Here is a 25,496-nt window from a genome sequence, read left to right as displayed (position 1 = left end):
CCATCACGTGCGTTCAGCTGGAGCGGCAAGTAAAACACAGAGCTGTAAAGCACTGACAAGCTACGCCAAAATCGCGTGCAAAATCGAATTGCACGTGGTGGAGCTTTACTACTAATCAAAGTACCGGCTTCATTGACTAAACGCGCCTCACGACATCGTGCGATTAATCGTTGCAGCCCTAATACTATTATATATATACACTCAGTTTTTATTTCATAAAGAAGCTGTTTCTAGATAAAACTGTATTTTTTTTAAAATAATTTTATACATTTATTTTTTAACAGCAAATACTTTAGCCAACTTTAGTGCACTCAGTTATATTTATTTTATAAATAAACCTGATTTTTGTAGTAATCCTATTTTTTAACCCTAATCCTAAATTTTATAAAAATAATAAACAATTGTGTGTGTGTGTATATATATATATATATATATATATATATATATATATATATATATATATACAGACATACATACTATTTTCTATTTATTATTAAATTTATATTTTTAATAAAGAAACTGATAAAAAAATATTTTTATATTTATTTTATATATATATATATATATATATATATATATATATATATATTTTTTTTTTTTTTTAACAGCAAATACTGTAGCCAACAGTCCACTGTTAGATTTATTTTATTTTATTTTAAATGTGAAATAAATAATTTGAAAATGTATCAGTATGTTTTTTTTTAACTTGATAACTTGATGTAAAATTAAATATTTATACTTCATACTATAATCCTATAGCATTTTTTATAAGAAAGTGGTAAAATATTGAATAAACACAAGCAAACACTGTAACCAACCGTGCACTTGGTTATTTTAATTTTATTTTACATTTTAAATAAATAATTTGAAAATGAATCAGTGTTTAATGTTTTCTTTTTTGACTTGATAAATCTGTAAAATAAACTTTTATAATGTTTACAGTAATCAGGTAAGTCTGGGTGGACTGGAAATCATATTTTCTTCAATACCAATTAACGCTAATTTTACAAACAGTACACAGTGAATATATAACTTGTTAGTAGGTTGTAGGATCGTTGCTAGGTAGTGCCCTCACATTTCTTGCTGTTTTTCTTGATTTGAAAATAGAAAATCCTCACAGACTCCTCTGTTTCTGTTGCACAAGGTGTTGTGGATACAAATAGCATGCTAACTGGGATGTAGCCTAATCCTAGTGGCATCTTATTACAGTGGCATTGCTGTTATTATTAGCGCTGCCGGTCTGTTTTATTCCCCAGTTAGCCTGTTAGCAACTTTGACTTGCTCTTGTTTTCAGCCTGTGATGCTCCCATTGGCCTTTTGACCTAGTTCCCATGGTGACTGTCGTCCTGCACCTACCACGACCTACAACAATGACACGACTCGAATTATTGATCTTTGTGCTTTTCATTCACGCTTGTTCAGCTTACAGAGACCTGTGAGAGCACTGCGCTTTAGAGGAAAACACTAATGTCTTAATGGAATCAGTGTATTACACACACACACACGTTCAGCACTGAAAGCTCGACTGTCCTTTCAACACGCTGTTGTTCTGTCAGCATTACTGACCCGTCTGTCGCCGCTGTTTACTGTGATCTTCTGTTCATGACTGGTGTTTGTGCTGTTACATGCTGTTGTTTGAAGCAGTGTTAGTATAGTTAACTAAAACCGTAAAAAAATCTTTACTTTAAATAAAACCAGTATTAACTAAAATAAATTACATTATAAAATATAAAAAATCATAGAAAATATAAAAAAAATTGAACTTGTTTTATTTTATTTAGCATTTACATTGTTTAATAAATAAGTACAATTTCTTTAGACATATTAAAAAATAATACAGTACAAACCAGCAGAATTACTAAAACGTGAAGTACAAAAAATTACAACCAAAAAGTTGAAAATAAAAATAATGCAACTTAATAAAACCTTATAGACAAAAAATAAAGACCAGGAATTTAATAAAATGACAAACTCACAACAAAACTAAAACTGAAACTAAAACTTCAGAATTAAAATGAAAACAGAAAATATGAAAACGAAAAACAATTCAAAATAAAAATACAAAATTAATAGAAATCTATGTCGACATTTATAAAAGCAAAAATTGAATTAAAATGACAACACGCAACAAAATTACTAAAGCTTCGGAATTAAAAAGAAAACAGAAAATATGAAAATGAAAACCAGTTCAAAGTAAAACTAATAAATATTAATAAAATCTATGTAGACATATTTAAAAAAAGAAGAAGCTAAAATCGAATAAAAATGACAATACACAACAAAAATTGCTAAAACTTTGGAATTAAAATGAAAACAAAATATGAAAATGAAAACCAATTCAACATAAAAATACAAAATTAATAAAACCTATGTAGACATAATTAAAAAAGCAAAAATCTAATAAAAATGACAATGCACAACAAAATGACTTAAAGTTAACTTAAAGTTAAAAAAATTAATTAAAAATATCTGTGTAGACATATTTTAAAAAACAAAAATTGAAAAAAAAAAAAAAAAACCCTTTAGAATAAAAAAAAAAGAAACTTTAGAATTAAAATGAAAAAAAAAAAAGAAAATTATGAAAACTAAAACCAAACCAATACTTAAAATGAATAAAATCTATGTGGAAATATTTAATGTGGAAATAAAAGCAAAATCTAATGAAAATTACAATTCACAACAAAATGACGAAAACTTCAGAATTAAAATGCGAACAGATAATATAAAATCTAAAAATCTAATAAAAATGACAATGTACAACAAAATTACTAAAAGTAACTAAATGAAAAGAAGGAAAAAAATATTTAAAATAAAATAAAAAGTGTAAAGACGTTTAAAAAGAACAAAAACTAAAAATGCTAACTTTAAAATAAATTGAAAAAAAAAAATAATAACGTTTAAATATATAAAATATAATAACATTTCAATGATTAAAAGAACAGTGTAGGACAGTGAAGCGTGTAGGCGATTTATAATATTGCAGAGAAAACAAAATTGTTATGAGTTGGCTGTACAATAAAGTGCACAACAAGGGAGTAGAGTCAGGTAATCCTTTTTAATAAATCCACAAGGAGCAGATAAACAATAATAAACGACAATACCAGACACAGAACTAAGGAAACATCTTACGTGACAAAAAATGAGTGTTTGGACATTACAACTTTTGATAATCCATCTTTATTCTTTAAGAAAATTGTCTTCAAAATATTGTTCTTGCATTATCAGCTGACTCAGCCAGTAGTGTACCTTTGGTCCGGGACTATCTTTGTATCTGACCAGTGGCAGATTCAGAGTGTTAGGGGAAAAACAATTACTTGTGCAGTTGTGTTTTGTTCATCTAGTGGCGCAGAAGTTACACTTTAAATGTGTGTGTAGAACGACACGTCGTTTGCCTCATGTTGTGTGTGTGATTTTCACTCTGTTAGTTCTTTTCTTTTATTCTCTCTGGGTTTGTGGAGCGTGTAACAGATTTCACTCAAGCTGCTCACATTCTGCTACGTGCACAAATACAACAAACTCTTTCCGACAAAAAGAAACGATTGAATTGAAAGTGGACTCACTGTCCGTCTCTGTAAGCATATTGTTACAGTACAGCAGAATTAAAGACGTTCAATCTGGTTTGAACATAATAAATGTGTTGTTGTAAATAAAGATGATTGCAGTGTATTTGACAATGTGTTACTTGCTATTTCTGAGTGAAAATTGTATCTAGACCACTGTAAGTAAACCACATTTTCACTGAATTGTAAAAGCATTTTAGACATGTTAATAACTGCAAAACTTACACTGAACTTTTCCTGTTTTTCTCTTTTTCATGCTCTAATGGCTTCACTCTGTTCTTACCATCAGGTAAGTGTTTGTTTTTACCCTTTAAAACATTGTGTGTGTGAGTGTGTGATGCAGTATTTGTGTATTTGTGGAGTGTGTAGCTCTGGTTTTTAAGACACTAGAGACACACTTTGACTGTCTCGGATGATGATGATGATGATGATGATGATGTGCTTTTAGATGCTACAGCAGACAATGCTTAGCTTTATTTTACCTTCCCTTGAAAGAGTGTAATCAACAGACTCGTGGATTAGTGGGCTCGACTAATGAGACCCAACTATTTGTCCATTGTGTTTGCCAAGCTTTCGCGGGAGAGGTCTGCATTACCGCGGTAATGGCGGGACCGCATTTCTATTTTCTGGTTTTGAGTGGGCAGAGAGTAGCGTAGCAGAATGTAATTTTACTGTTTTAAATTAATAATCCATGTGAAACAGCCTCCTTGGACGTTCACTGAGGCCTCCTAGTGCGCCCTGGTTGTGAGTTTTTGTTCTATCATGTATAAAATTTCATATTATTCTATTACTGCAGATTTCATCATGATTTGTGCTCTGCATTTGTGCTCCAGTGCTTTTATTGGTTTGCAGGTTTTGTTACCAAAAAGGTTTCATTAGGTATGATGATTTTAGATGCGTTATGTACTGTATACCGTGCACGGGATGATTTTTTTCTTTATGCATGGAATAAACAAAACATATAATATAAACTGCAAATGTTTAAAATTGTTGCAATTTTTTTTTTTCCCCTAAAGAAGTTTTTTCAAAGTCTGGTCATCAAGGCTGCATTTTTTAAAAATCATAAATACAATAAAAACAGTAATATTGTGCAATATTATTTCATAATAATATGTAGTATTATTGTAATTAATGATAATATTGTTATAATAATATATATAAAATTATTATATGCTTATTTTTGTATTAAACAGTATATATTATATATAGTAGTAATCATTTTAATATGCTAATTTGAAGCGTGATGCATTTTATTTTTTAGGATTGTTTAATGAGCAGCATTTAATTGAAATAGATAACATTATACATGTCTTTACTGTGACTTTTGATCAATTTAATGCATCCTTGCTGAATGAAAGCAATAAAATTTAAAATAAAATAAGTTTTTGTTTACATGATAAACAGTTGAGGTCAAAAGTTTACGGCTTGCAGAATCTGCAAAATGTTAATTATTTTACCAAAATAAGAGGGATCATACAAAATGCAGGTTATTTTTTATTTAGTACTGACCTGAAAAAGATATTTCACATAAAAGACTGTTCATAAGTGTACGCTTGATTTTTAATACTGTGTTGTTACCTGAATGATCCACAGCTGTGTTTTTTTGTTTAGTGATAGTTCTTCATAAGTCCCTTGTTTATCCTGAACAGTTAAAATGTCTGCTGTTCTTCAGAAAAGTTCTTCAAGTCACACAAATCCTTTGGTTTTCCAGCACTTTTGTGTATTTGAACCCTTTGAGGGACTTCTATGCAACTATTATAGAAGGTTCAAATGCTTACTGATGCTCCAGAGGGAAAAGCGATGCATTAAGAGCCGGGGGTGTAAAGTTTTGAACTGTATGGAGATATGTATATTTTTCTTATTTTGCCTAAATATCATATTTTTTTCATTTAGTACTGCCTCACAGAAGCTACAGAAGATACATGTTTCCCAAAGGACAAAATATTTAGACATATAAAAAAAAAAAAAAAAAAAAAAAAGACAAAAGACACATTTAAAAAAGCAAAAATCTAATAGAAATGTCAGCGCACAACAAAATGACTAAAACTTTAGAATTAAAATGAAAACACAAAATATAAAACCTAAAACGAATTCAAAATAAAATAATAAAAAATTACAAAATCTCTGTAAACATTTTAAAAAGCAAAAATCCAATAAAAATGACAGTGTTTCCCAAATAAGTAAAATTTACACTGATCTTCAAATTTTAAAAGTTTTCACTCCCCGGCTCTTAATGCATTGCATTTCCTTCTGGAGCATCAGTGAGCATTTGAACCTTCTGTAATAGTTGCATGTGAGTCCCTCAGTTGTCCTCAGTGTCAAAAGATGGATCTCAAAATCATACAGTCATTGCTGGAAAGGGTTGAAATGCACAACAATGCTGAAAAAAAACAAATAATTTGTAGGACCTGAAAGATTTTTCTGAAGAACAGCAGGCAGTTTAACTGGTCAGGACAAACAAGGGACTCATAAACAACCATCACTAAACAAAAACCAAAAACACAGCTGTGGATCATTCAGATAATAACACAGTATTAAGAATCAAGTGTATGTAAACTTTTGAACAGGGTCATTTTTATTAATTCAACTATTATTTTTTCTTGTGGACTATATGTAAACGTCTTTTATGTGAAATATCTTTTTTCAGGTCAGTACTAAATAAAAAAATAACATGCATTTTGTATGATCCCTCTTATTTTGGTCAAACAATTAACATTCAGATTCTGCAAGGTGTATGTAAACTTTTGACCTCATCTGTATGTGTGTGTTCATTGTCTATATTTATATATAAATACTCAAACATCCATGTATATATTTAAGAAAAAATTAAGTGTATTTATATTTATATATGATTTATATCATGTAAATATAAATGTATATTATATATATATTTCTTAATTATATACATATGTGTGTGCGTGTGTGTGTTTATATTTAAATATAGACAGTACACACACACACATGTCATGTAAACAAGAAGTTTTATTTTGGATGCAATTAGTCACGATTAATTGTGATTAATTGATTTGACAGCCCTAAAAATGATTGCTTTTTAATCATACTTATCATAAACATTTGAATAATAATGTATCACAGTTTACAAAAAATATAAAGTAAAAATAAAACATAAAAATATTGCGCAATTATTGTTTTTACTGCATATTTGATCAAATAAATGCAGCCTTTGTGAAGATTTTCTGCATTTAAAACATTTAAAAAATTATATTTTTAAATAATGATTGCAAATTTCTGAATGATAGTGTATCACTGGAATATATAGAGAGAAAATGCTGTGTTTTAAATCTTAGTATTCAGTATACAGTACAGTACAGGCTTTCAGAAAGTAGATGTTGTCACCATGGTGATGGAGAGTGGTAGGACAGGAAAGTTTGAGATGAGAATCAGAATTAGGAGCGAATTATTTTAAATTCTGTGTTTGTGCGGTGAGACGAGTTTCAGAAGTTCAAAGGCACATGAGAAGGTTGTTGTTTATTGTGTGAAAAACAGGTTTATATTGAGCTGGACGGTGTAATGCACATTCTCTGATCTCAGCGAGCTGTTCCCGGCTGAAATTCAACTTTAACAAACATCAAATACAGAAAACAGCCCGTGTAAGAACAGCGTGTAGTTTAAATTCCTGTTTGAACACATTGGGACTGTGGCAGAGAATTCAAATGAGATGAAGGAGGCAGAACGAATGTGAGAGAGAGAAAGAGAGAGAATGGACAGCAGTTCTTGCACAAATGGAGTGAGATACTGACCAATCAGAAACCAGAACGATGTTAAAGGAGAAGTCCACTTCCAAAACAAAAGATTCACATATAATGGACTCACCCCCTTGTCATCCAAGATGTTCATGTCTTTCTTTCTTCAGTCATAGAGAAATAGTTTTTTGAGGAAAACATTTCAGCATTTTCTCCATATAATGGACTGATATGGTGCCCCGATTTTGAACTTCCAAAATGCAGTTTAAGTTCAGCTTCAAACGATCCCAAATCTGGTTGTAAATGATCGCCGCTGAGGAAAAAGGGTCTTATCTAGTTTAATGATCGGTTATTTTCATAAAAATAATACAATTTATATACTTTTTAATGCCAAACGCTCGTCTTGTCTTACTCTGCCTGGACTGGTTTTGTTCCTGTTCATGACCGTTAGGGTATGTCGAAAAACTCATGTTCTCCCTCAACTTCGAAATCGTCCTCTATCACTGTTTTACCTTTTTGTTAAGGGTGTTTGATGATCTTTGCATGTTCACTTTGCAAAGACTGTGTCGGTACTTCTGCAGCAAAGTAGGATGATTTTGAAATGATTTTTGTAGTTGAAAATATGAGAAAATACGTTTTTTTGACATACCCTGTCTTAGCCAGAATACACAAGAGTTCAGGGAGAGTAAGACAAGACGAGCGTTTGAGATTAAAAAGTATATAAATAGTATTATTTTTCTGAAAATAACAGATCGTTTCACTAGATAAGATCCTTCTTCCTCAACTGGGATCATTTACAACCGCATTTTGGATCGTTTGAAGCTGCATTTAAACTGCATTTTGGAAGTTCAAAATCGGGGCACCATATCAGTCCATTATATGGAGAAAAATGCTGAAATGTTTTCCTCAAAAAACTATTTCTTCATGACTGAAGAAAGAAAGACATGAACATCTTGGATGACAAGGGGGTGAGTACATTATATGTGAATCTTTGTTGTGTAGGATAGGGTTAGGGCGATAGAAAATATGGTTTGTACAGTATAAAAACCATTACGCCTATGGAATGTCCCCAAAAAACATAGAACATAGTGTGTGTGTGTGTGTGTGTGTGTGTGACATTTGGGCCAGAAGGAGTTTAAGACTTATCGATCGAGTCCAAGTGTCCTCTAGTTGACCTGTATCTTCTAATACACACACATATACGGAGAAACACACAAAATATAAGTGTAAATAAAGGTTAAAAAAAAAAGAAAAAAAAAAACTATTCCCATATATATATATGATATATTGTCTTCTGATTATTTCCTCAAGACTCTCGGTCTGTGTATTACTCTAGCGTCTGAATAATTAGTGATGAGCATCACTATTACTATGACTCATACTTGAGGTTAGAGGTGTGTTTAAACACTTAGTAGTAGTCTTCAAGTGTGTGTGTCATCCTGTAGCGTTTGTGAGTGATTCCTCAAATCATGTGTGTTGTTGAAGAAAGCATGCAGGCCATTTATATATCAGAGGAATTAATGTCAGGCTTGGGGAAAGAAATGCCACCAAAATGACCAAATGCAATCTCAGATGTGGGTTCTGTTCCACCTTTGCAGTGTAAAGATGATTTACAGATTGGTATCAGCCTATATATACTGTTTGATTTAATTAATGTCCTGTCCTGGCCATGGTTTCCAAATTGCCAAAAATCCAGGCCTGTTGTTTTTATACTTACTGAAAGTAATGACTGCAAAAGAGATAAATTTAATAATGTAAATCTGAAAATTCCCTTGCAGTGGAAAAAAATGGCTGTGAAATCAGTCAGAAATATTGGCCTTTTATGCCAAAGTAGTGGATCAGATGCAACATTTTTGCCCGCCGGGCCATAAAATCCCACAGACGCACGCTGAACGACCAGAGCCACATCTACAGACTACAGGATCACAGAGACTTGAGACAGAGCAGAACGACCCAGAACACCCTCACAACCCACACACAGACTTAAAACCACTCGAAAGTGCTTATCAAACGCACTGTAAAGTCCTGACAGCCGCCCACAGCACTCCAGCATCACAGCCATGCCATTAACACTCCTGCTTTCTGTAGAGAATTCAACTACAGTCTAGTTCAATTAACCATTGTCTTATGCACAGCTAGATGTTATTTAGTGGTCGACCGATATTGATATTGTGATGGCCGATATCTTAGAGAGCAGGGTGGACAATGGCCAATATGAAAAACATATTACAGTATTTGCTTTTCTATTACTAATAATAGAAAAGAAAGCACTGTATTTATTTATTTTTTTTTTTTTTGTGTACTGAAAATATTTTATCGGTTGTTAAGTAATCCAAAGAATCTCCTGTTGCTATTTAGATGCCTGAAATATCTATTTTGTTAAGTGTTTTTTATCCGTGTTACTGCCTTATCTGTATTACACAGTTTTTAAATACACAGTGCGTTTTTTAAGACCGTTTTAAGAATCTTTCATGGTAACTGGCCGTGGTGCTGAAAGGTTCAGACTTGGGTTCTTCTGCCTACTTTTTTTTGTTTGTTTGTTTTAATCTGTTTTGCAGATTGAATTTACAAATTGCATTAACTATGAACCCATTTCCCCCCAAAATTCAGTTTTATTTTTTTTTTCCCAAGTTACAGTTTTTGGATTCAGTTTCAGTGGTTAAATTAAATTGTTTTTGTTTTGATAATCAAAAAGCATATAAAATCTTAAAACTGATGAAACAAAACAGATGTCAATGTTTCATATGTAAAGCTGGGTTGTTTGTGAATTTATGACAATACATTTTTCAGAACTTATGATCCAAGCATAAAACACTAACGATTAATCTTTTCAAAATGTAACCAATTGAAAATGGACAATTCTATTTTTTTTTTTTTTTGTTTTGTTTTACATACACTGCCATTCAAAAGTTTGGGATCGGTAAGATTTTTACTGTTTTTTCAAAAAGTCTCTTATGCTTATCAAAGTTCAATTTATTTGATGAAAAATACAGAAAAAGATGATAATATTATTAAATATTTTTGCAATTTAAAAACCATTTTCTATGCTAATATACTTTAAAATCTAATCTATTTCTATGATCCAAAGCTGAATTTTCAACATTATTACTCCTGTATTTTGTCACATGATCCTTCAGAAATCATTCTAATATGCAAATGTATTATTAATGTTGGAAACTGTTGTGCTGCTTAATATTTTTTTTTGAAACGTGATACTTTTTTTAGGATTCTTTAATTCATTTATTCAAATAGATTTTTTTATTTTTTATTTTGCTATCGCTTTTTATCAATTTAGCACATCCTGAATAAAAGTGGTAATTTCTTTTAGAGAAAAAAGAAAGAAAAAAATGGCTGACCTCATACTTTGAATGGTAGTATATATTGTTACAAAAAAATCTATTTTAACTTCTTTTTAATGTTTTATTTATCAAAAATTCCTGGAAAAAGTATCACGGGTTCCAAAAAAAAAATAAATAAATAAATAAATAAATAATAATAATAATAATTAAGCACAACTATTTCCAACACTGATAATAAATCAGCATATCATAATGATTTCTAAAGGATCATGTGACACTGAAGACTGGAGTATTGATGCTGAATTTTCAATAAATTCTATTTTAAAGTATATTAAAATACAATTGCAATAATATTTTACAGTATTACTGTTTTTTTTTTTTACTGTTTTATTTAAAAACAATACAAATCTTACTGATCCCAAACTTTTGAATGTATATACATAATAAATTATTAGACAGAACTGTAAACTAATGAAAATGGAGAATGGGAGCTTTGTGCGCTTAAGTTTCAGTGTTGCCAAAATAAATGTCCTGCTTCTGACATATTAGCCAAACAGAAAAGCTTAACAGCAGGTGTTGATAATTAAAACAAATGCCAAATATTGAACACATTGAGTATAAATCAACACACTGAATATAAATCGGCCTTGCTTATATTTTAAGTCAGCCTCAAATATTATGACTGTCAGTGTGCAGCAGTCCAACAGTAAAGCTCAAACAGACTCACACAAATGTCGTGTTTCGTCTGAGAACGTTGAATGTCTCAGGACTAATCCAAAGTTTTGGCATGAGAATTCATTCTCAACCTGCCCTTGAGTTTAATCCCTCTTGATTGTATTAACATGCGGAAAGCCTTGCGTTATCAGACGACTGCTCCCGTTCCATTGAACACAGGATCTAAATGGCTTTAACACACACAAATACACACACACACTCGTTTACACTGTGGTTGCTCTCTTTTTTCCCCAATACAGTGTTTATCTCCATATACATGCGCAGCGTGAGGTTGGTGTGGGTGTTTACATTAGCTGCTTTAATGTAGTGGGAAACTGTTTTCTTTCAGGTTGCTCTGTTGTAGCTTGGGAGACTAATGGAGTTAATGGCATTTCAATTATGTTTCATTTTAAATGGCTCATATCAGAAGAAATCCAATTTTCTTCATCTCTGCAGACAGAAGAGCTCACTTTCATGCCAGTGTATATACTATACTGTAACTCTCAGAACATCCTGCACAGGTCAGAAAGAGCATTTATTTATGGATCCATCTTGAAAGTTGATTGCCTGACTGAACCTAAACCCACAAAAAAAAAAAAAAAAAAAAAAAGTTAAAGCCCTTCTGTTGTGTTTATGAAATATTCTGCCTCTAATGTTGAAAACAGTTGTACTGCTTTTTTTTTTTTTTTGGAAATGTAATACTTTTTTCAGGGTTCTTTGATGAATAAAACATTAAAAAAACAAAAAACAAAACAGCATTTATTCAAAGTAGAAATCTTTTCTAACAGTGTAAGTCTTGACTATCACTTTTTATCATTTTAACACATCCTTACTGAATAGAGCTAGTAATTTCTTTCAAAGAAAAAAAGAAAGAAAAAAATCACGGGCTCCAAACTTTAAACTGTAATGTAAATTGTTAAAAAATGTTCTATTTTAAATAATGTGTTTTTTTTTTTGTTTTTTTTCAATGTTTTATTCATCAAATAATCCTGGAAAATAGTATTGCATTTCCACCAAAATAAAAAACAAAACGAAAAAAAAAAAAAAAAAAAAAAAAAAACACACACACACACACAACATTGATAATAAATCAGCATATGATGTTGAAAATTCAGCTTTGCATCACAGGGATGAATTCTATTTGAAAGTATATTAAAATAGAAAACCACTATTTTAAATCACAATAATATTTCACATTACTCTTTTTTAATGTATTTTTAATCAAATAAACACAGCCTTGATTATCAAAAAAGGCTTATTTAAAAGCATCAAAAATTACTGAAAAACAAATAAATAAATAAAAAATTTAGAAACCCCTTCCATTGTGTTTATGACACATTTTGCCTCTAATTTGACTTTCAGTACTTATTTATTAAGCACAATTCCTCAATTTTCCTCCAAAATCAGTGCAAAAATGCAGAATATGTTTCCTTTTTCCATCCAGTCCTGTTGATGTGTGAATATGTGTGTGTGTGTGTGCCGACAGGGAAGCCCTCAGGCTGCGTGTCTGTAGATATCAGGGGTGCTTCTGTGTCATTTTTCTGGGTTTGTCACTGATTGATCTTTACTTTTCGTCTCCGGTTTCTTTCTCTGCTCGCTTCTGTTCGCTCTCTGACTGCTGCGTTTTTTATTTGCTCTTTCTCAGGTACCTCCATCATTCGCTCGTCCCGTCTTATAAAAACCATTACAGTAGCCGCGCAAACACACCCAGTCATTCATCCTGAATTCGATCTTCCTGCAGACAGGAAAATAAAAGTCAAATTCTCCTTAACGATTATAACATTCATCATTTTTCTATCTGTAATAATTTGCACTCAGTAATTAATACAGCCAAATGAGTCACAAATCGCATTAGCTGCAGTGCATTATGGGCATTTAAATGGCGTTTGCTTAATTGAGTGATTAGCGGAAATAAAAACGGTGTTAAACCTGTCCTGAGTTCGTGGGGATGTTTTTGCCAAATTAAACCTGAAACGCTGAAGCAAAGGATTGTGGGTATGTGTCTAAAATGCTTTATACGATTTGAAGAAGTGACAGTAATGCACCTGTTAGTTTGCCTTAAAATGCTTTTTAAAGGTTTCAGATGTTTCAAAGCAGGTAGTGACACACAAACACAATGATTTTAACATGCACACGCACACGCGGGTGACACGTTCATTCATCATCATGTGATGTGTCCCATTACACCTGCTGAAAGGAACTGACTCACCGAATTAATGATCCACACTCATACACACGCACACACACACACACACACACACACACAGGTTGCTAGTGTTTTCTGTGTAGTTGCTACGGATGGTCATGTACTCAGATAAATCAGTCAAATGCTTTGTAAATGTTGAGTCTGTATTCTGATGTGTCAGACAGGTATCTTTTATCATTTCTTGCTGTTTTCAGAGTCTCCTGCTATTAATTAAAGGAGGCCTATTATGCCTTTTTTTACAAGATGTAATATAAGTCTCAAGTGTCCCCAAAATGTGTATGTGAAATATGAGCTCAAAATACTCCACAGATTATTTATTATTATTTTGAAAATATCTATTTTAAGTGGAAGCAGGAATATGGCGTTTTCGTGCATGTCTCTTTAAATGCAAATGAGCTGCTGCTCCACGCCCCCTTTTCTGAAATAGGGCTGTGCCTTTACAGCTCGTACCTTAGAGCGCACATATCGAAGCAAGTGCACAGAAAGTGTCTGTCACACGGCATGTGAGTACTAAAGCTTTCTTTCAATTCTTATTGCGCTTGAACTGTCAAATACACACAAGTTTATGTTAAAAACACATGAGTTACAAAAACAATCAGTTATGTCAGTGAAAATAAACAGCTGGAAAAGAAATTGCATGTTTATATTAGATTTGTGTGGCAGCAGCATAATTTACAGTAAATAAATCAATAAATCCACTGCTTTCTTGTCTCCTCTGAGGTTTGGACTCTAAATAGTGTTCTGTACTCGTCTGTGCAGCCAAAGACAGAACAGTTATCATGCTTTGCTTGAAGTTTTGCCATTGCTTTAGAATTGGTACACCGTTGTTGCTTGCGAAAACAAAATGTGGATGGAAACGTGCAGATTAGGGAGCGATAATATTATTATAAGATACCCTTTCTACGTCACAGGGGGTGGGAAATCTGAGCAGCTCCTTTTTTCACATGCTTGCAGAAAAAGGCTTACCCAAACAAAGTTACTGGGTCATCCTTTTTCACATTTTCTAGGTTGGTAGATGCACCGGGGACCCAATTATACAACTTAAACCAGGGGTCACCGAACTTGATCTTGGAGGGCCGGTGTCCTGCAGAGTTTAGCTCCAACTTGCCTGGAAGTTTCAAGTATACCTAGTAAGACGTTGATTAGCTGGTTCAGGTGTGTTTGCTTAGGGTTTGAGCTAACTAGGGATGCTCATTTTAACCGGTTACCCGTTAACTGACAGGAAGAATTTTGACCAATTAATACATTCAGTTAAACGGTTTAAAAGGTTAGAATTTTTTTTTTTTTTTTTTTTCAGTAATTTATCAAAATATTTTAAAACGTTTGCTGGATGGTTAAAATAAAATAAAGTTGCATTTTTGAAAGAGAGAGACAAAAAAAGAGAAATCACGTAGGCCTGTACAGTGTTAATTTTGACAGGCATTTTTGATTTAGTCTTAGTCTTTATCTTGAGACTAAAATGCTTAATAGTCTTGGACACATTTTAATCATTTGAGTCTTTCATAGTTTTAGTCTAGTTTTAGTCGATGAAAAGTCATTGCATTTTTGTCAACTTTTAATCATTACTTCTAGTCTAACTGAAGTTACCAACATTTCTTTTGGTAGCTATTGTAGTCTTCAAACAAAAATAATCATTAATTAATTAATTATTTAGACCAAATCAAAGCTTATGATAAATTTGAATCAAGGATTGAATTTGGAAAAACTTGAATAAATTATGACAATTTTCATTTTTGGGTGAACTGTCCCTCTAACAGTATGGCAAAAGGAACACTTATCATTATACTTGTACTGTGCTTTTGCTTATTATTATATAAATATTATAATTATAGTTGTTTATATACATATATATATATAAAGAGGCACAATAAGACAAATACACAGGACATACAAATTAAACTCATTTTTTAGATACAGTAAGTTTAATTACCATGTAGGCTATACATTTATTCAACATCTTTTGTTGGTGAACATTAATGACAGATTAGGAATGCTGTCCCTTTAAGATGCATGCATGTAATACTGACACATTCACTTTTTACCCACCTGTTTACATTCACTTACATAACTTACATAATTTATGTGAGATACTCAACTCAATAGACATTTGGACTACTGTGTGTGCATTTGAGAACTGATCGCACATGAGAGAGCACTTCTGGTGTTTGTATGTCAGCGTGAATCCGCCTATCCCGCCACTAACTTTAAGTTAATTGACAATGACTTGTGACTACCGGGAAACGGGACATTTGGTGACTCTATCCCTAACCCTTCAGGTGCTGAGGCTATTGTTTCAGATCGCAGATTTGCGTTTCCTGTCTTTCCATTGCGGCTGCCATACTGAGACTAGACATACAAACGCCCCTTATCCAATTGCAGTCTAATGACAGAGACGCACATTTTGAAAGAGGACAGTTAGCCTACAGGATGTATTTTCAATTTCCGGTAGTCCTCAAATAACATTTTCGTCCCGTCTCGTCTTGTTAACAAAGAGGCGGCATAAATTTCGTCATACTTTTTATCATCAGAAATTAGTGTTAGCTTGTCAATGTCTCATCTTTGTCACAGAAAAAATGTTTGTTAACGAATATTTTTCGTCGTCGTCTTCGGTGACGAAATTAACACTGGGCCTATAACAGTAAGTCACATTTTATTATTACATTCAGAAACAGACTTTTGCTGAAATGTTTACAAACACTATAAACATAGGCTAGGCTATTTTATGTTCCCCTCACTCCACAAAAAATCATTTCAATTTAACAGTATTCAGAAAAGAACAAGAATGAAAAATGTAAGAAGCAAGTCAGAATGCTTGCATTCATTTAGTCTAAAGCGAAACTGAAACTAACGTTGGGTCTCTCATATGACACAAATCCAAATGTTTCCATATTCGAGATGTATTTGAATGCCAAAATAATATTTATGATGTAAATCTGGTTTTGTACTTCATTCGCATTCCAATATCCACATAAAACAAATCGTCTGGCATAATATCACAGCAGTACAGTGATAACGATTAAGTAGTGTGTTTTTTCCATATGTTTGCCTGACTGTATTTTATTATGATAATGGAAAGGCTCCGTTGTCAAGTTAGCAATGCTTAACTGTGTCTGTGCGTGATATGTCACCTTTAAGATTGCATAAATACAATGAACTTTACACAAATTCATGCAATTATTGAGTTTTCATAAATTGTTGCCATTTGAATTGTTGTTGAGCTAGAGGTGTGATTTTTTTTTAATCTGTACCGAAATCCATCTTTACATTGCAAGGTGGCACAAAATGTGCATTTAGACATATACATAGTGTTTAATGCAGCCCAGAGGTGGCTTGAATGCATTTACGCTGCATTTACTGTTTTTTTTTTTTATTAAATATTTAATTATGAAGCAGTAACAAACTGAATTAAATTGAAGTTTTAAAGTAGAAGAATGAAATAGTACTTTCTTATAAAACATACTTCAAATTTTTTGCAGCACATTTAATAAATAGTTATTGTATTCAGCTGAGTCATTTGGCATTTACACAGTTCTTTCTAATGTTGTCAGGCGCTTGTAAACAAAGCTCATTAAATGTGTTGCAATAGTGAAGCAAATGTCAAATGCTGTTCATGTTGTTGAGCTGGAGCAGATATTACAACACGATATTAATAACATGAAAAAAGTGTTCTCTCGGCAGGAGAGAATTCATCCATTTACACCAACATCCACCTTAACCTGTCATCCTGCTTTCAATCCCATCATCTCTCTCTCTCTCTCTCTCTCTCTCTCTCTCTCTGTGTGTGTGTGTGTCTGACTGCAATTATTCAGCATATGGAATTAAAGTGCTCAGGTGAATTCATAAATGTGGAGATGGCATGTTTTGAATGTTAATCTCAGATAACTCATTCAGATCTCACTCAAACACACACACTTCATCAGCCCTCCAGTTTTTTTTTTTTCTTACAAACAACTGCACACACTTCAGTATTTTGATTTATGCTAGTAAACAAATGCTATAATTCAAAATAGCAAAATGCCCTGTGCAACCACCCAGAATGAACCACCTTACAGCCCTAGCAATAACCTAGCAACAGCACAGAAACTAGGAATAGGGACACCTGAGTACCCAATAGTGATGATAACAATAAACTATAAAAGGTATGATAAGGTAGAATAAAAGGCATATATCAAATCACGTTGATTGAATTTCAGTAACAACTTTATGCAAAATATGGCAACACATGCAAACACATGATTATGTTTTAGTTTTCTGCATTTGGGTATCAGTGGGCAGAGACACAGCACAGTTGAAAGCAGGTCTCTCAAAATCTTAAAAACACACTTTTTTGTCTGTCAATTTTAACTAAACTATTGCTGATAGACGTCCTGTGGTTTGTTTATTCTTGGGAGGCTGCTTGAGAGAGCGCTGTCTTGCAGTGTTGCCATGTCCTCATATTTACAAGCGCTTTTAGACATGTTTGGTCTGAACTCATAAAGCTAGACACTTTATGGAGTTAATAAAGTGGTCTGTTGTGGATATGAGATATATGATTTTTTTAAAAACAAAGCATTTGGGTGTTTTAGTGGGGTTTTTTTGGGCTTGTTATTGTTTGTTGTTTTTTTTGTTTTTTGTTTTTTTTCCTATGAAGATCTGGCAACACTGACACTTTACTGCAGGACTCGTGAGCCCCCCGTCAAAATGTGCTAAGGTTAACCTTCTTTCACTGTTTTTCTCTTGCATCTCACAAACAGACAAAGACACATTGCTGATGCATGTTTAAATCCATCATTAACGACTAGTTAACTTCAGTTCCTTATACACTGTGTAGAATTTCTGTATTAGAATTAGAATTAGAATTTCACTACCTGTATTTTTCTGGAATTAATGTGGTAGTCGAATGCGGTTGTCACTCCCATATTTTAGTGAATTATGTGTGTACAGAACTTGATTAAGAAGTAAAAGGTGAACTGACAACCGAATTTAGTTGCAGTGTGTACATGGCCATAGTAGACTCTAACTCGTCTTGACTTGACTTTTTATTGACTTGTGCGTCAATAAAAAAAAAAAGTTAGTGGACAAAAATGTTCATGTCAAAAAACTGTCATAAAAATTGGAGCTTGGGAGCACAGACTTAAAGGAGAAGTCCACTTCCAGAACAACAATTTACAAATAATTTACTCACCCCCTTGTCATCCAAGATGTTCATGTCTTTCTTTCTTCAGTTGTAAAGAAATTATGGTTTTTGAGGAAAACATTTCAGCATTTCTCTTCTCATTTAAACTGCATTTTGGAAGTTCAAAATCGGGGCACCATATCAGTCCATTATATGGAGAAAAATGCCTCAAAAAACATAATTTCTTTACAACATGAACATCTTGGATGACAAGGCGGTGAGTACATTATATGTCTATCTTTGTTTTGGAACTGGACTTCTCCTTTAAGTTTGGTCTCATTTTAAAGAAGACCCATGGCAGATTATTGTTGAAGTAGAAACAAAAAAAAAAACATTATAAACGTTAAGTTTATGAAAATGCTTTATGAACAATATTTTATATAAAATCTATAGTTTATGAAACATTTTGAACTCTTGCAGGAAAATCAAAGCCATAAATCTAAACAAGCTGTGTTCCAAATTTGAGGTTGATATCTCAAAAAATGAGCTTTCAGTAAGATTTTGTTTGGACGCAGTGCCAGATATTCCCCATTAGATGCCAGCAAAACTCTGCTGGTGCACACATTGGTTGGCTTTGTAATTTGCAGTAGAGTTTTTCCTCTTCCAAATATTACAAGCGCACACACACGCACATACACAATTTCTTTTTTAGTACACATACAAACCACACTCTGACATCCATACAACACACTCACACAATTATAGCTGCATTATTTATCCAATTGGCTCTATAATATGCAAAGCAAAAAACAGCAATAAAGCATGTATTTGCTTTATAGGCCGAACCTGAAAAAAAATGGCACCATCTGGTAAAAAATAATCAAACAAATAATTTTAAAGTCTTGCCAACAGAATAAAAGCCTGTTAACAAAAAATGCATCATTTTGCAGTTAAATGGCACTGCGATTATAAATTGCAGTTTTAATGGGTTTCAATGGGGACATTTTTGTCCTTAAGGTCCTGAGAGGAATTATTTTTTGTAAGTAGTGCAAAATAGATTTATCAAAGGAAATGGGGGTGATATAGTAAACTTCCAATAAAAATACACACCTGTGCCAAAATTTATGCAGCTGGCAATAACACGGGCAAAATTATTTAAAACAAAACAAAACTGAAAAGGACAAAAATGTCCAAAAGGTCGCACAAGGGCTTCGGAGGCCTCTACAAGATCCCAGCCAAGGAATGAGGATCTTGTCTAACAAAACAATCAGTCATTTTCTAAAAAATATGAAAATGTACATACTTTTTAACCACAAATGCTTTATCTTGCACTAGCTTTGTGATATGTGTCGATGACACATTACATAATCACATTGGACAGATCACGCATGGTTAGTTCTTCATCTGTGTACTCCGGTTCAAAAAAGTAGGACAGGGCGAAAAACAAAAAACCTAATCTACCTGATAAAAAAATAATATGAAGAAGAAAAGGAAACACTTATTGCAATAAAAAAAAAAAATCACTTTTAAATTATGAAATGTCTTACTGTAAAATTACATGAAATGTCATGTTAGATCTATTACAGTTTCTCACTGTATAATAACTTGACGTAACCAGGTTTTTACTGTTAAAATTACAAGTGTCTGTATTGTTGATTGCATTGGCAAAATGTGAAGTGTCTTGCTTTTTTACTGAAATGATCTTCTGTTATTAATTATTATGGCAATTATTTCCTGTAGGGCTGACGTTCATCTCTGAAGGATGTGTTTTTAAACTATCACACGCGTATTTGGTTTTTTACTGAGATCATGTTAATTCGATTCACCTGATGGACAGTTTCAATTAGTCTCCTGCGGCGCTCCATTGTTGTCAGGCGTCTCATTGTCGAGCGTTTGTTGTGCTGGTTGCGGCTGCGATGTTGCGCCGGCTGTCACGGCAGCGCCGGCAGGAGAAACTCCTCCGATCGGAGTCTCTCCCAGATGAAAGGATGCTTTCCTCCGATCTGTCCCCGGGATCATGTGTGCATGTAAGGTTTGTAAGGCTTACATGAAGATGTCAGCGCTTTTGACGGCCTTGTGAACCTCTCCCGCTGTGATATTTTCACTGCGCGGCCGTCACAGTGTCGTGAAGGATTAAAGAACAAAGTCGCAAAGGTGTAAATTATTAATTAGACGCTATGAGCCATGTGTTTTCCAAAGATACAGTTGCTAACGCACACTCCAGCATTTCCAATTACAGCTCGGTGATTGGTGGCTCTCGTGTTGATTAAGAGGGTTTGGTTCATTTAGGGTAATTACGTCCGGCGCTCTCTAAAGTCACACAAACCTCTCATAGCCAATCAAAAGCCTGAGAGCCGTCTGAGAGGCCAGACGCTTTTCCAGGTACTTATCCTTCACTAAAAATGATGGTTTATTCATTTGATGCCTTACAGCTGGAGTGTGTTGTTTTGGTGAAATGTCTCTTTTTTTTTTAAATCACATTGAACTTTACAGAAAATCTTCATTTTAATGTTTATAATATCTTAATATCTTCATGGCTTGTAGTTGCATTTAGCAGACTGGAGCTATTTTGTGATGATATAAACAATCAAGGCTTTTGTAGTTATAACTGGTGCCATTCATAGCAAATTCACGTTACACTAAAGTGCTTGTTAAGCATTTTCTCATAAAACATTCTAAAAGAACATGCTTGAAGTGGCTTGATGCATTAATTTAGTGCTATTGAATAACTAAATTTAATATTATGCAGAAACTTCATATTCTAGGTTCATCTGCTTGCCTGTACATACAGTTGGTGTCAAAAGTGTACATACACCTTGCAGAATCTGCAAAATGTTAATCATTTAAGCTAAATAAGATAGATCATACAAAATGCATGTTATTTTTTATTTAGTTCTGACCTGAATAAGATATTTCACATAAAAGACGTTTACATATAGTCCACAAGAGAAAATAATAGTTGAATTTATAAAAAATGAACCCGTTTCTTACTGTGTTGTTACCCCTCCACAGCTCTTTTTTTGTTTAGTGATAGTTGTTTATGAGTCCCTTGTTTGTCCTGAACAGTTAAACTGCCTGCTGTTCCCACAAGTTCTTTGGTTTTTCACCATTTTTGTGTATTTGAACCATTTCCAACAATGACTGTATGATTTTGAGCTCTATCTTTTCATATTACAGAAGTTTCAAACACTCACTCAAGAGCCAGGGGTGAAAACTTTTGAACAGAATGAAGATGTGTACATTATTTTGCTTAAATATCATTTTATTATTTTATTTAGTGCTGCCCTTCAGAAGCTACATAAGATACTTATAGAAGAAGGCTAAATAAGTTAAATTTACCCTGATCTTCAAATTCAAAAAGTTTTCACCCCCTGGGTCTTAATTCATCATTTTTTCTTCTGGAGCATCAGTGAGTGTTTGAAACTTCTGTAATATGAATCTGTGGGACCTGAAGGATTTTTCTAAAGAAGAGCAGGCAGTTTAACTGTTCAGGACAAACAAGGGACTCATGAACAACTTTCACTAAACAACAACAACAACAACAACAAAACACCTGTGGATCATTCAGGTAACAACACAGTATTAAGAATCAAGTGTGTGAAAACTTTTGAACAGGGTCATTTTTATAAATTCAACTATTATTTTCTCTTGTGGATTATATGTAAACGTCTTTTATGTAAAATATCTTACTCAGGTCAGTGCTAAATAAAAAATAACATGCATTTTCTATCATCTGTCTCATTTTGGTTAATTAACATTTTGCAGATTATGCAAGGTGTATGTAAAGCAATTCTTTTGTTTGATTTTTTTATTTTATTTTATTTTTTGGAACAAGACTTTCACACTAACATATAAAGGTTATTGTAAGAATCTTTTTCTTTTTTCTTCCCATATAAAAACCATTATAAAGTGAATACTTAAAATGCCTGAATGCATTAAGACAGTGATTTTGGAAGACTAAATTCAATATGCACATTAATAAAACATACAGGCAAGCAGATTAACCCAGAATATGAAGTTTGATGTTACAGGTTTTCTTTATTATGAGAAACCATATAGGAAAACATGAAGCATGAAACTTTATATTCTGGGTTCATCTGCTCGCCTGCATGTTTTATTAATAAAGTATATACTGAATTTGTCCTTGAATATCACTAGCCTATGTGTGCAATTTTGCAATTTATTTTACGTATGGGCTCAACAGCTTTTTAATATCACTGTCTTAATACGCTATGATGCATTAAGCGTTTTTCTTGGTAAATGTTTTAAATGTCCAGCTGTTTTTGGTGATTGGCAGAACTTGCGGTTTATTCACACATCTTTGTTTTTCTTCTTTTTAGAGGTGATCTAAATATTCGTGGCTTGAAACAGATTGAAAATTGGCAGGTCTGCGCTGCAGTTATATGTTTTGCCCTCCAGTTGAATTGGAATTTGAATTGGAATGACAAGAAGTGTAATTTACTGAATTACTGGCATGCTGGGAAACGGAGGGGTTTTTTCTACCCCTTGTCTAGAAATCTGTCTGTCTGTTTGTCTGCAAGGCATATAAAAAACATAAACCTCTTTTTTTTACTTTTGTTTTATTTAAACTGATTAAATACTATAAAGTGATTACACACACACACACAGTAAAAAAATATATATGACAACATTCTAATTCGAACTCTGAAAAATGCTTACTTCATTGAATATAAATGCACTTAGTGCAGTCAGAGACACTTTTAGATGTTTTGCATTAACTGACGAGTATCTCTGTTGCATAATGTTAAGCGTCCTGCTGCTGCTGTCTCCAGTCGCTGTGTGTGTTACATTGCATCCGAACGCACATACACAGGGGTGGCGGGTCTCAGGTGGGCCTGAACTTGTGAGTTTGTTTTGAAGTGGAAGGCAGAGACAGGTCATCACTCTCAGTTTATAGAGCAGGAGAAAGAGCTCATCTCTGCGTCTGCGGCTCTCCGGCACTCCGAATTACTTCCATCTCTCAAGTGGCACAGAGTGAGTGTGAAGAGTGCGTGTCTGTGTGGTAATAGAGTTCTCACTGTCGTGCACAACATCCTGTCAGGCTTTCACTGCTACAGCTAACAGTGTGACACACACATATGACTGCTACTGTAATTGTGCTTAACACACATGCATGCATATTCATATTCATGTGCATGCATGTCATTTGGCATCATATAGAAAAAACCTGGTGTGTTACATCTTCAGAAGGCAAATAGGTAATCCACTCAATGAAAGTCTGACATGAGTAAGTGAGTTTTTATTCTTAGTTGTAGAGCCCTGCATTTCAGCCCGAGCCCGTCATATATATATATATATACGTCATATTTCAGACGTGGGCCCGGCTTTGGGCCTGTTTTAGGCATCTCTTTCTATTTTTATATTTTAGACATCCACCTATTATAGTGATTCCACGAGAACAACACGATACTTCACTTTCGCTTTCACTTTTGAGACCGGCTCGGAAGGCCTTTAGTGTCTCTGTCAGCAGCAGCGAGTGCGCCTTCAGCGCAGCTGGAACATTTCCGCGTTCAAGTGCACACAATAGGCTAAAGCTTGCCGAAAAGCACCGGTGTCAGGGGGAAAATAGTAAGGAGATCTTAAAATTATTTATTAATAAACTAGTGTTTTCTGAGTCAGTGTCGCAGGGATGAAGTTGCCGATCCTGACTCGCCATCTCCTCTTTGGACGGGCCTTTAGAGAGAAATGCATCTTTACAGATTACATAATGAAAGTTTTTGTTTTCAATTTGTTTTATTTCGTTAAAGGGTTACTCCACCCCAAAATGAAATGATTTTGTCATTAATCACTTACCCCCATGTCGTTCCAAACCCGTAAAAGCTTCGTTCGTCTTCTGAGCACACTTTAAGATATTTTAGATGAAAACCGGGAGGTTTGTCACTGTCCCATTGACTGCCAAGTAAATACCTCTGTCAAGACCCAAAACGTATGAAAGGCATCCTCAAAATAGTCCATCTGCCATCAGTGGTTCAATCTGAATTTTATGAAGCAACGAGAATACTTTTTGTACACAAAGAAAATAAAAATAACGACTTTATTCAACAATTCGTCTCATCTGCATTGCCCGTAGCGCGATTTTGAAGAATAGGGACTTTAAGCAGCAGCCACTGATGGAACGGCAACGGCAACTTTAACTGCTGCTACTTGACGTTCTACTCAGCCGTCGACTACGGGAGAACAGCCATTTTGCCGTAGTCTTTACAACGTCACAGATTAGGTAGATAAATGTTACAGTTTATAGTATATACCACTGTAATTCCATCAGTATACGATTCTACCATTAGTCTTTCATTTAATCTGTGTTGATATGTTTTAAACTTAAGCCAATTTTTAACGATGTTTTCATTTGTACAAAGATATGTCTGCTGTTGGCAACAGCACCTAGTTACTTTTTTTTTTTTTTACGTTCTCTGCTACGGTGGGGTTGCAGCCTACTTCTGGTCATCGTAGCCGTTCCATTGGAAGCTGTTGCTTAAAGTCCCTAATATCCGCTGGACGCAAACTGCGTCTGCTGGTCTCTCAGCCTCACCGCGCGGATACGTCTTAAGTTCTTTACACTTTGATTTGAGTGAAAACAGCATATCCGTGTGAAGCGTCTGACAGAGAACTGCGCACGCTGTTTGCGTCCAGCGGATATTCGTCAAAATGGTGCTACGGTGATTATTTTTATTTTTATTTTTTTTTACAAAAAGTATTCTCGTTGCTTCACAAGTAAGTAATAATTTAAACCTTTCTATAGATATATTTATCATGTCTGTGAGGTATGTATTCGCTGAGTTTTGGTTCATTTATATGAAGCGTTCCTGCTAGATGACAGAAAGCACATCGTGTTTGTTTTCTTTATTTTATAAAAGCACCGTTTGCAATGTTTTGTTGATATTGTGATTGCACACAAAT

At 33.6% G+C, this 25,496-nt stretch overlaps 2 protein-coding genes across 3 annotated transcripts in view; one reads left to right on the top strand and one right to left on the bottom strand.

Moving 5' to 3' along the window:
- The window catches only part of spock1 (SPARC (osteonectin), cwcv and kazal like domains proteoglycan 1), a 266,667-nt gene that overhangs the window by 63,316 nt on the left and 177,855 nt on the right, over positions 1-25,496 (top strand).
- Positions 1-25,496, bottom strand: part of si:dkey-201i24.3 (golgin subfamily A member 6-like protein 7) — a 306,654-nt gene that overhangs the window by 217,399 nt on the left and 63,759 nt on the right. The window contains exon 1 of one of the 2 annotated variants that reach the window (XM_051127695.1): positions 18,648-18,698. The exons of the other annotated variant lie outside the window; for it this stretch is intronic. Within the exon in view, the coding sequence (XP_050983652.1) occupies positions 18,648-18,671 (24 nt within the window). The 5' untranslated portion in view covers positions 18,672-18,698. Of the gene's footprint in view, positions 1-18,647; positions 18,699-25,496 lie in introns of those variants that run through there. 2 annotated transcript variants of the gene reach the window in all.

Source organism: Labeo rohita, chromosome 14 (genome assembly GCF_022985175.1).
Source record: "Labeo rohita strain BAU-BD-2019 chromosome 14, IGBB_LRoh.1.0, whole genome shotgun sequence".
Lineage (NCBI taxonomy): Eukaryota > Metazoa > Chordata > Actinopteri > Cypriniformes > Cyprinidae > Labeo > Labeo rohita.
Note: the sequence above shows the minus strand (reverse complement) of the source record. Positions and strands in the feature narration are given on the sequence as shown.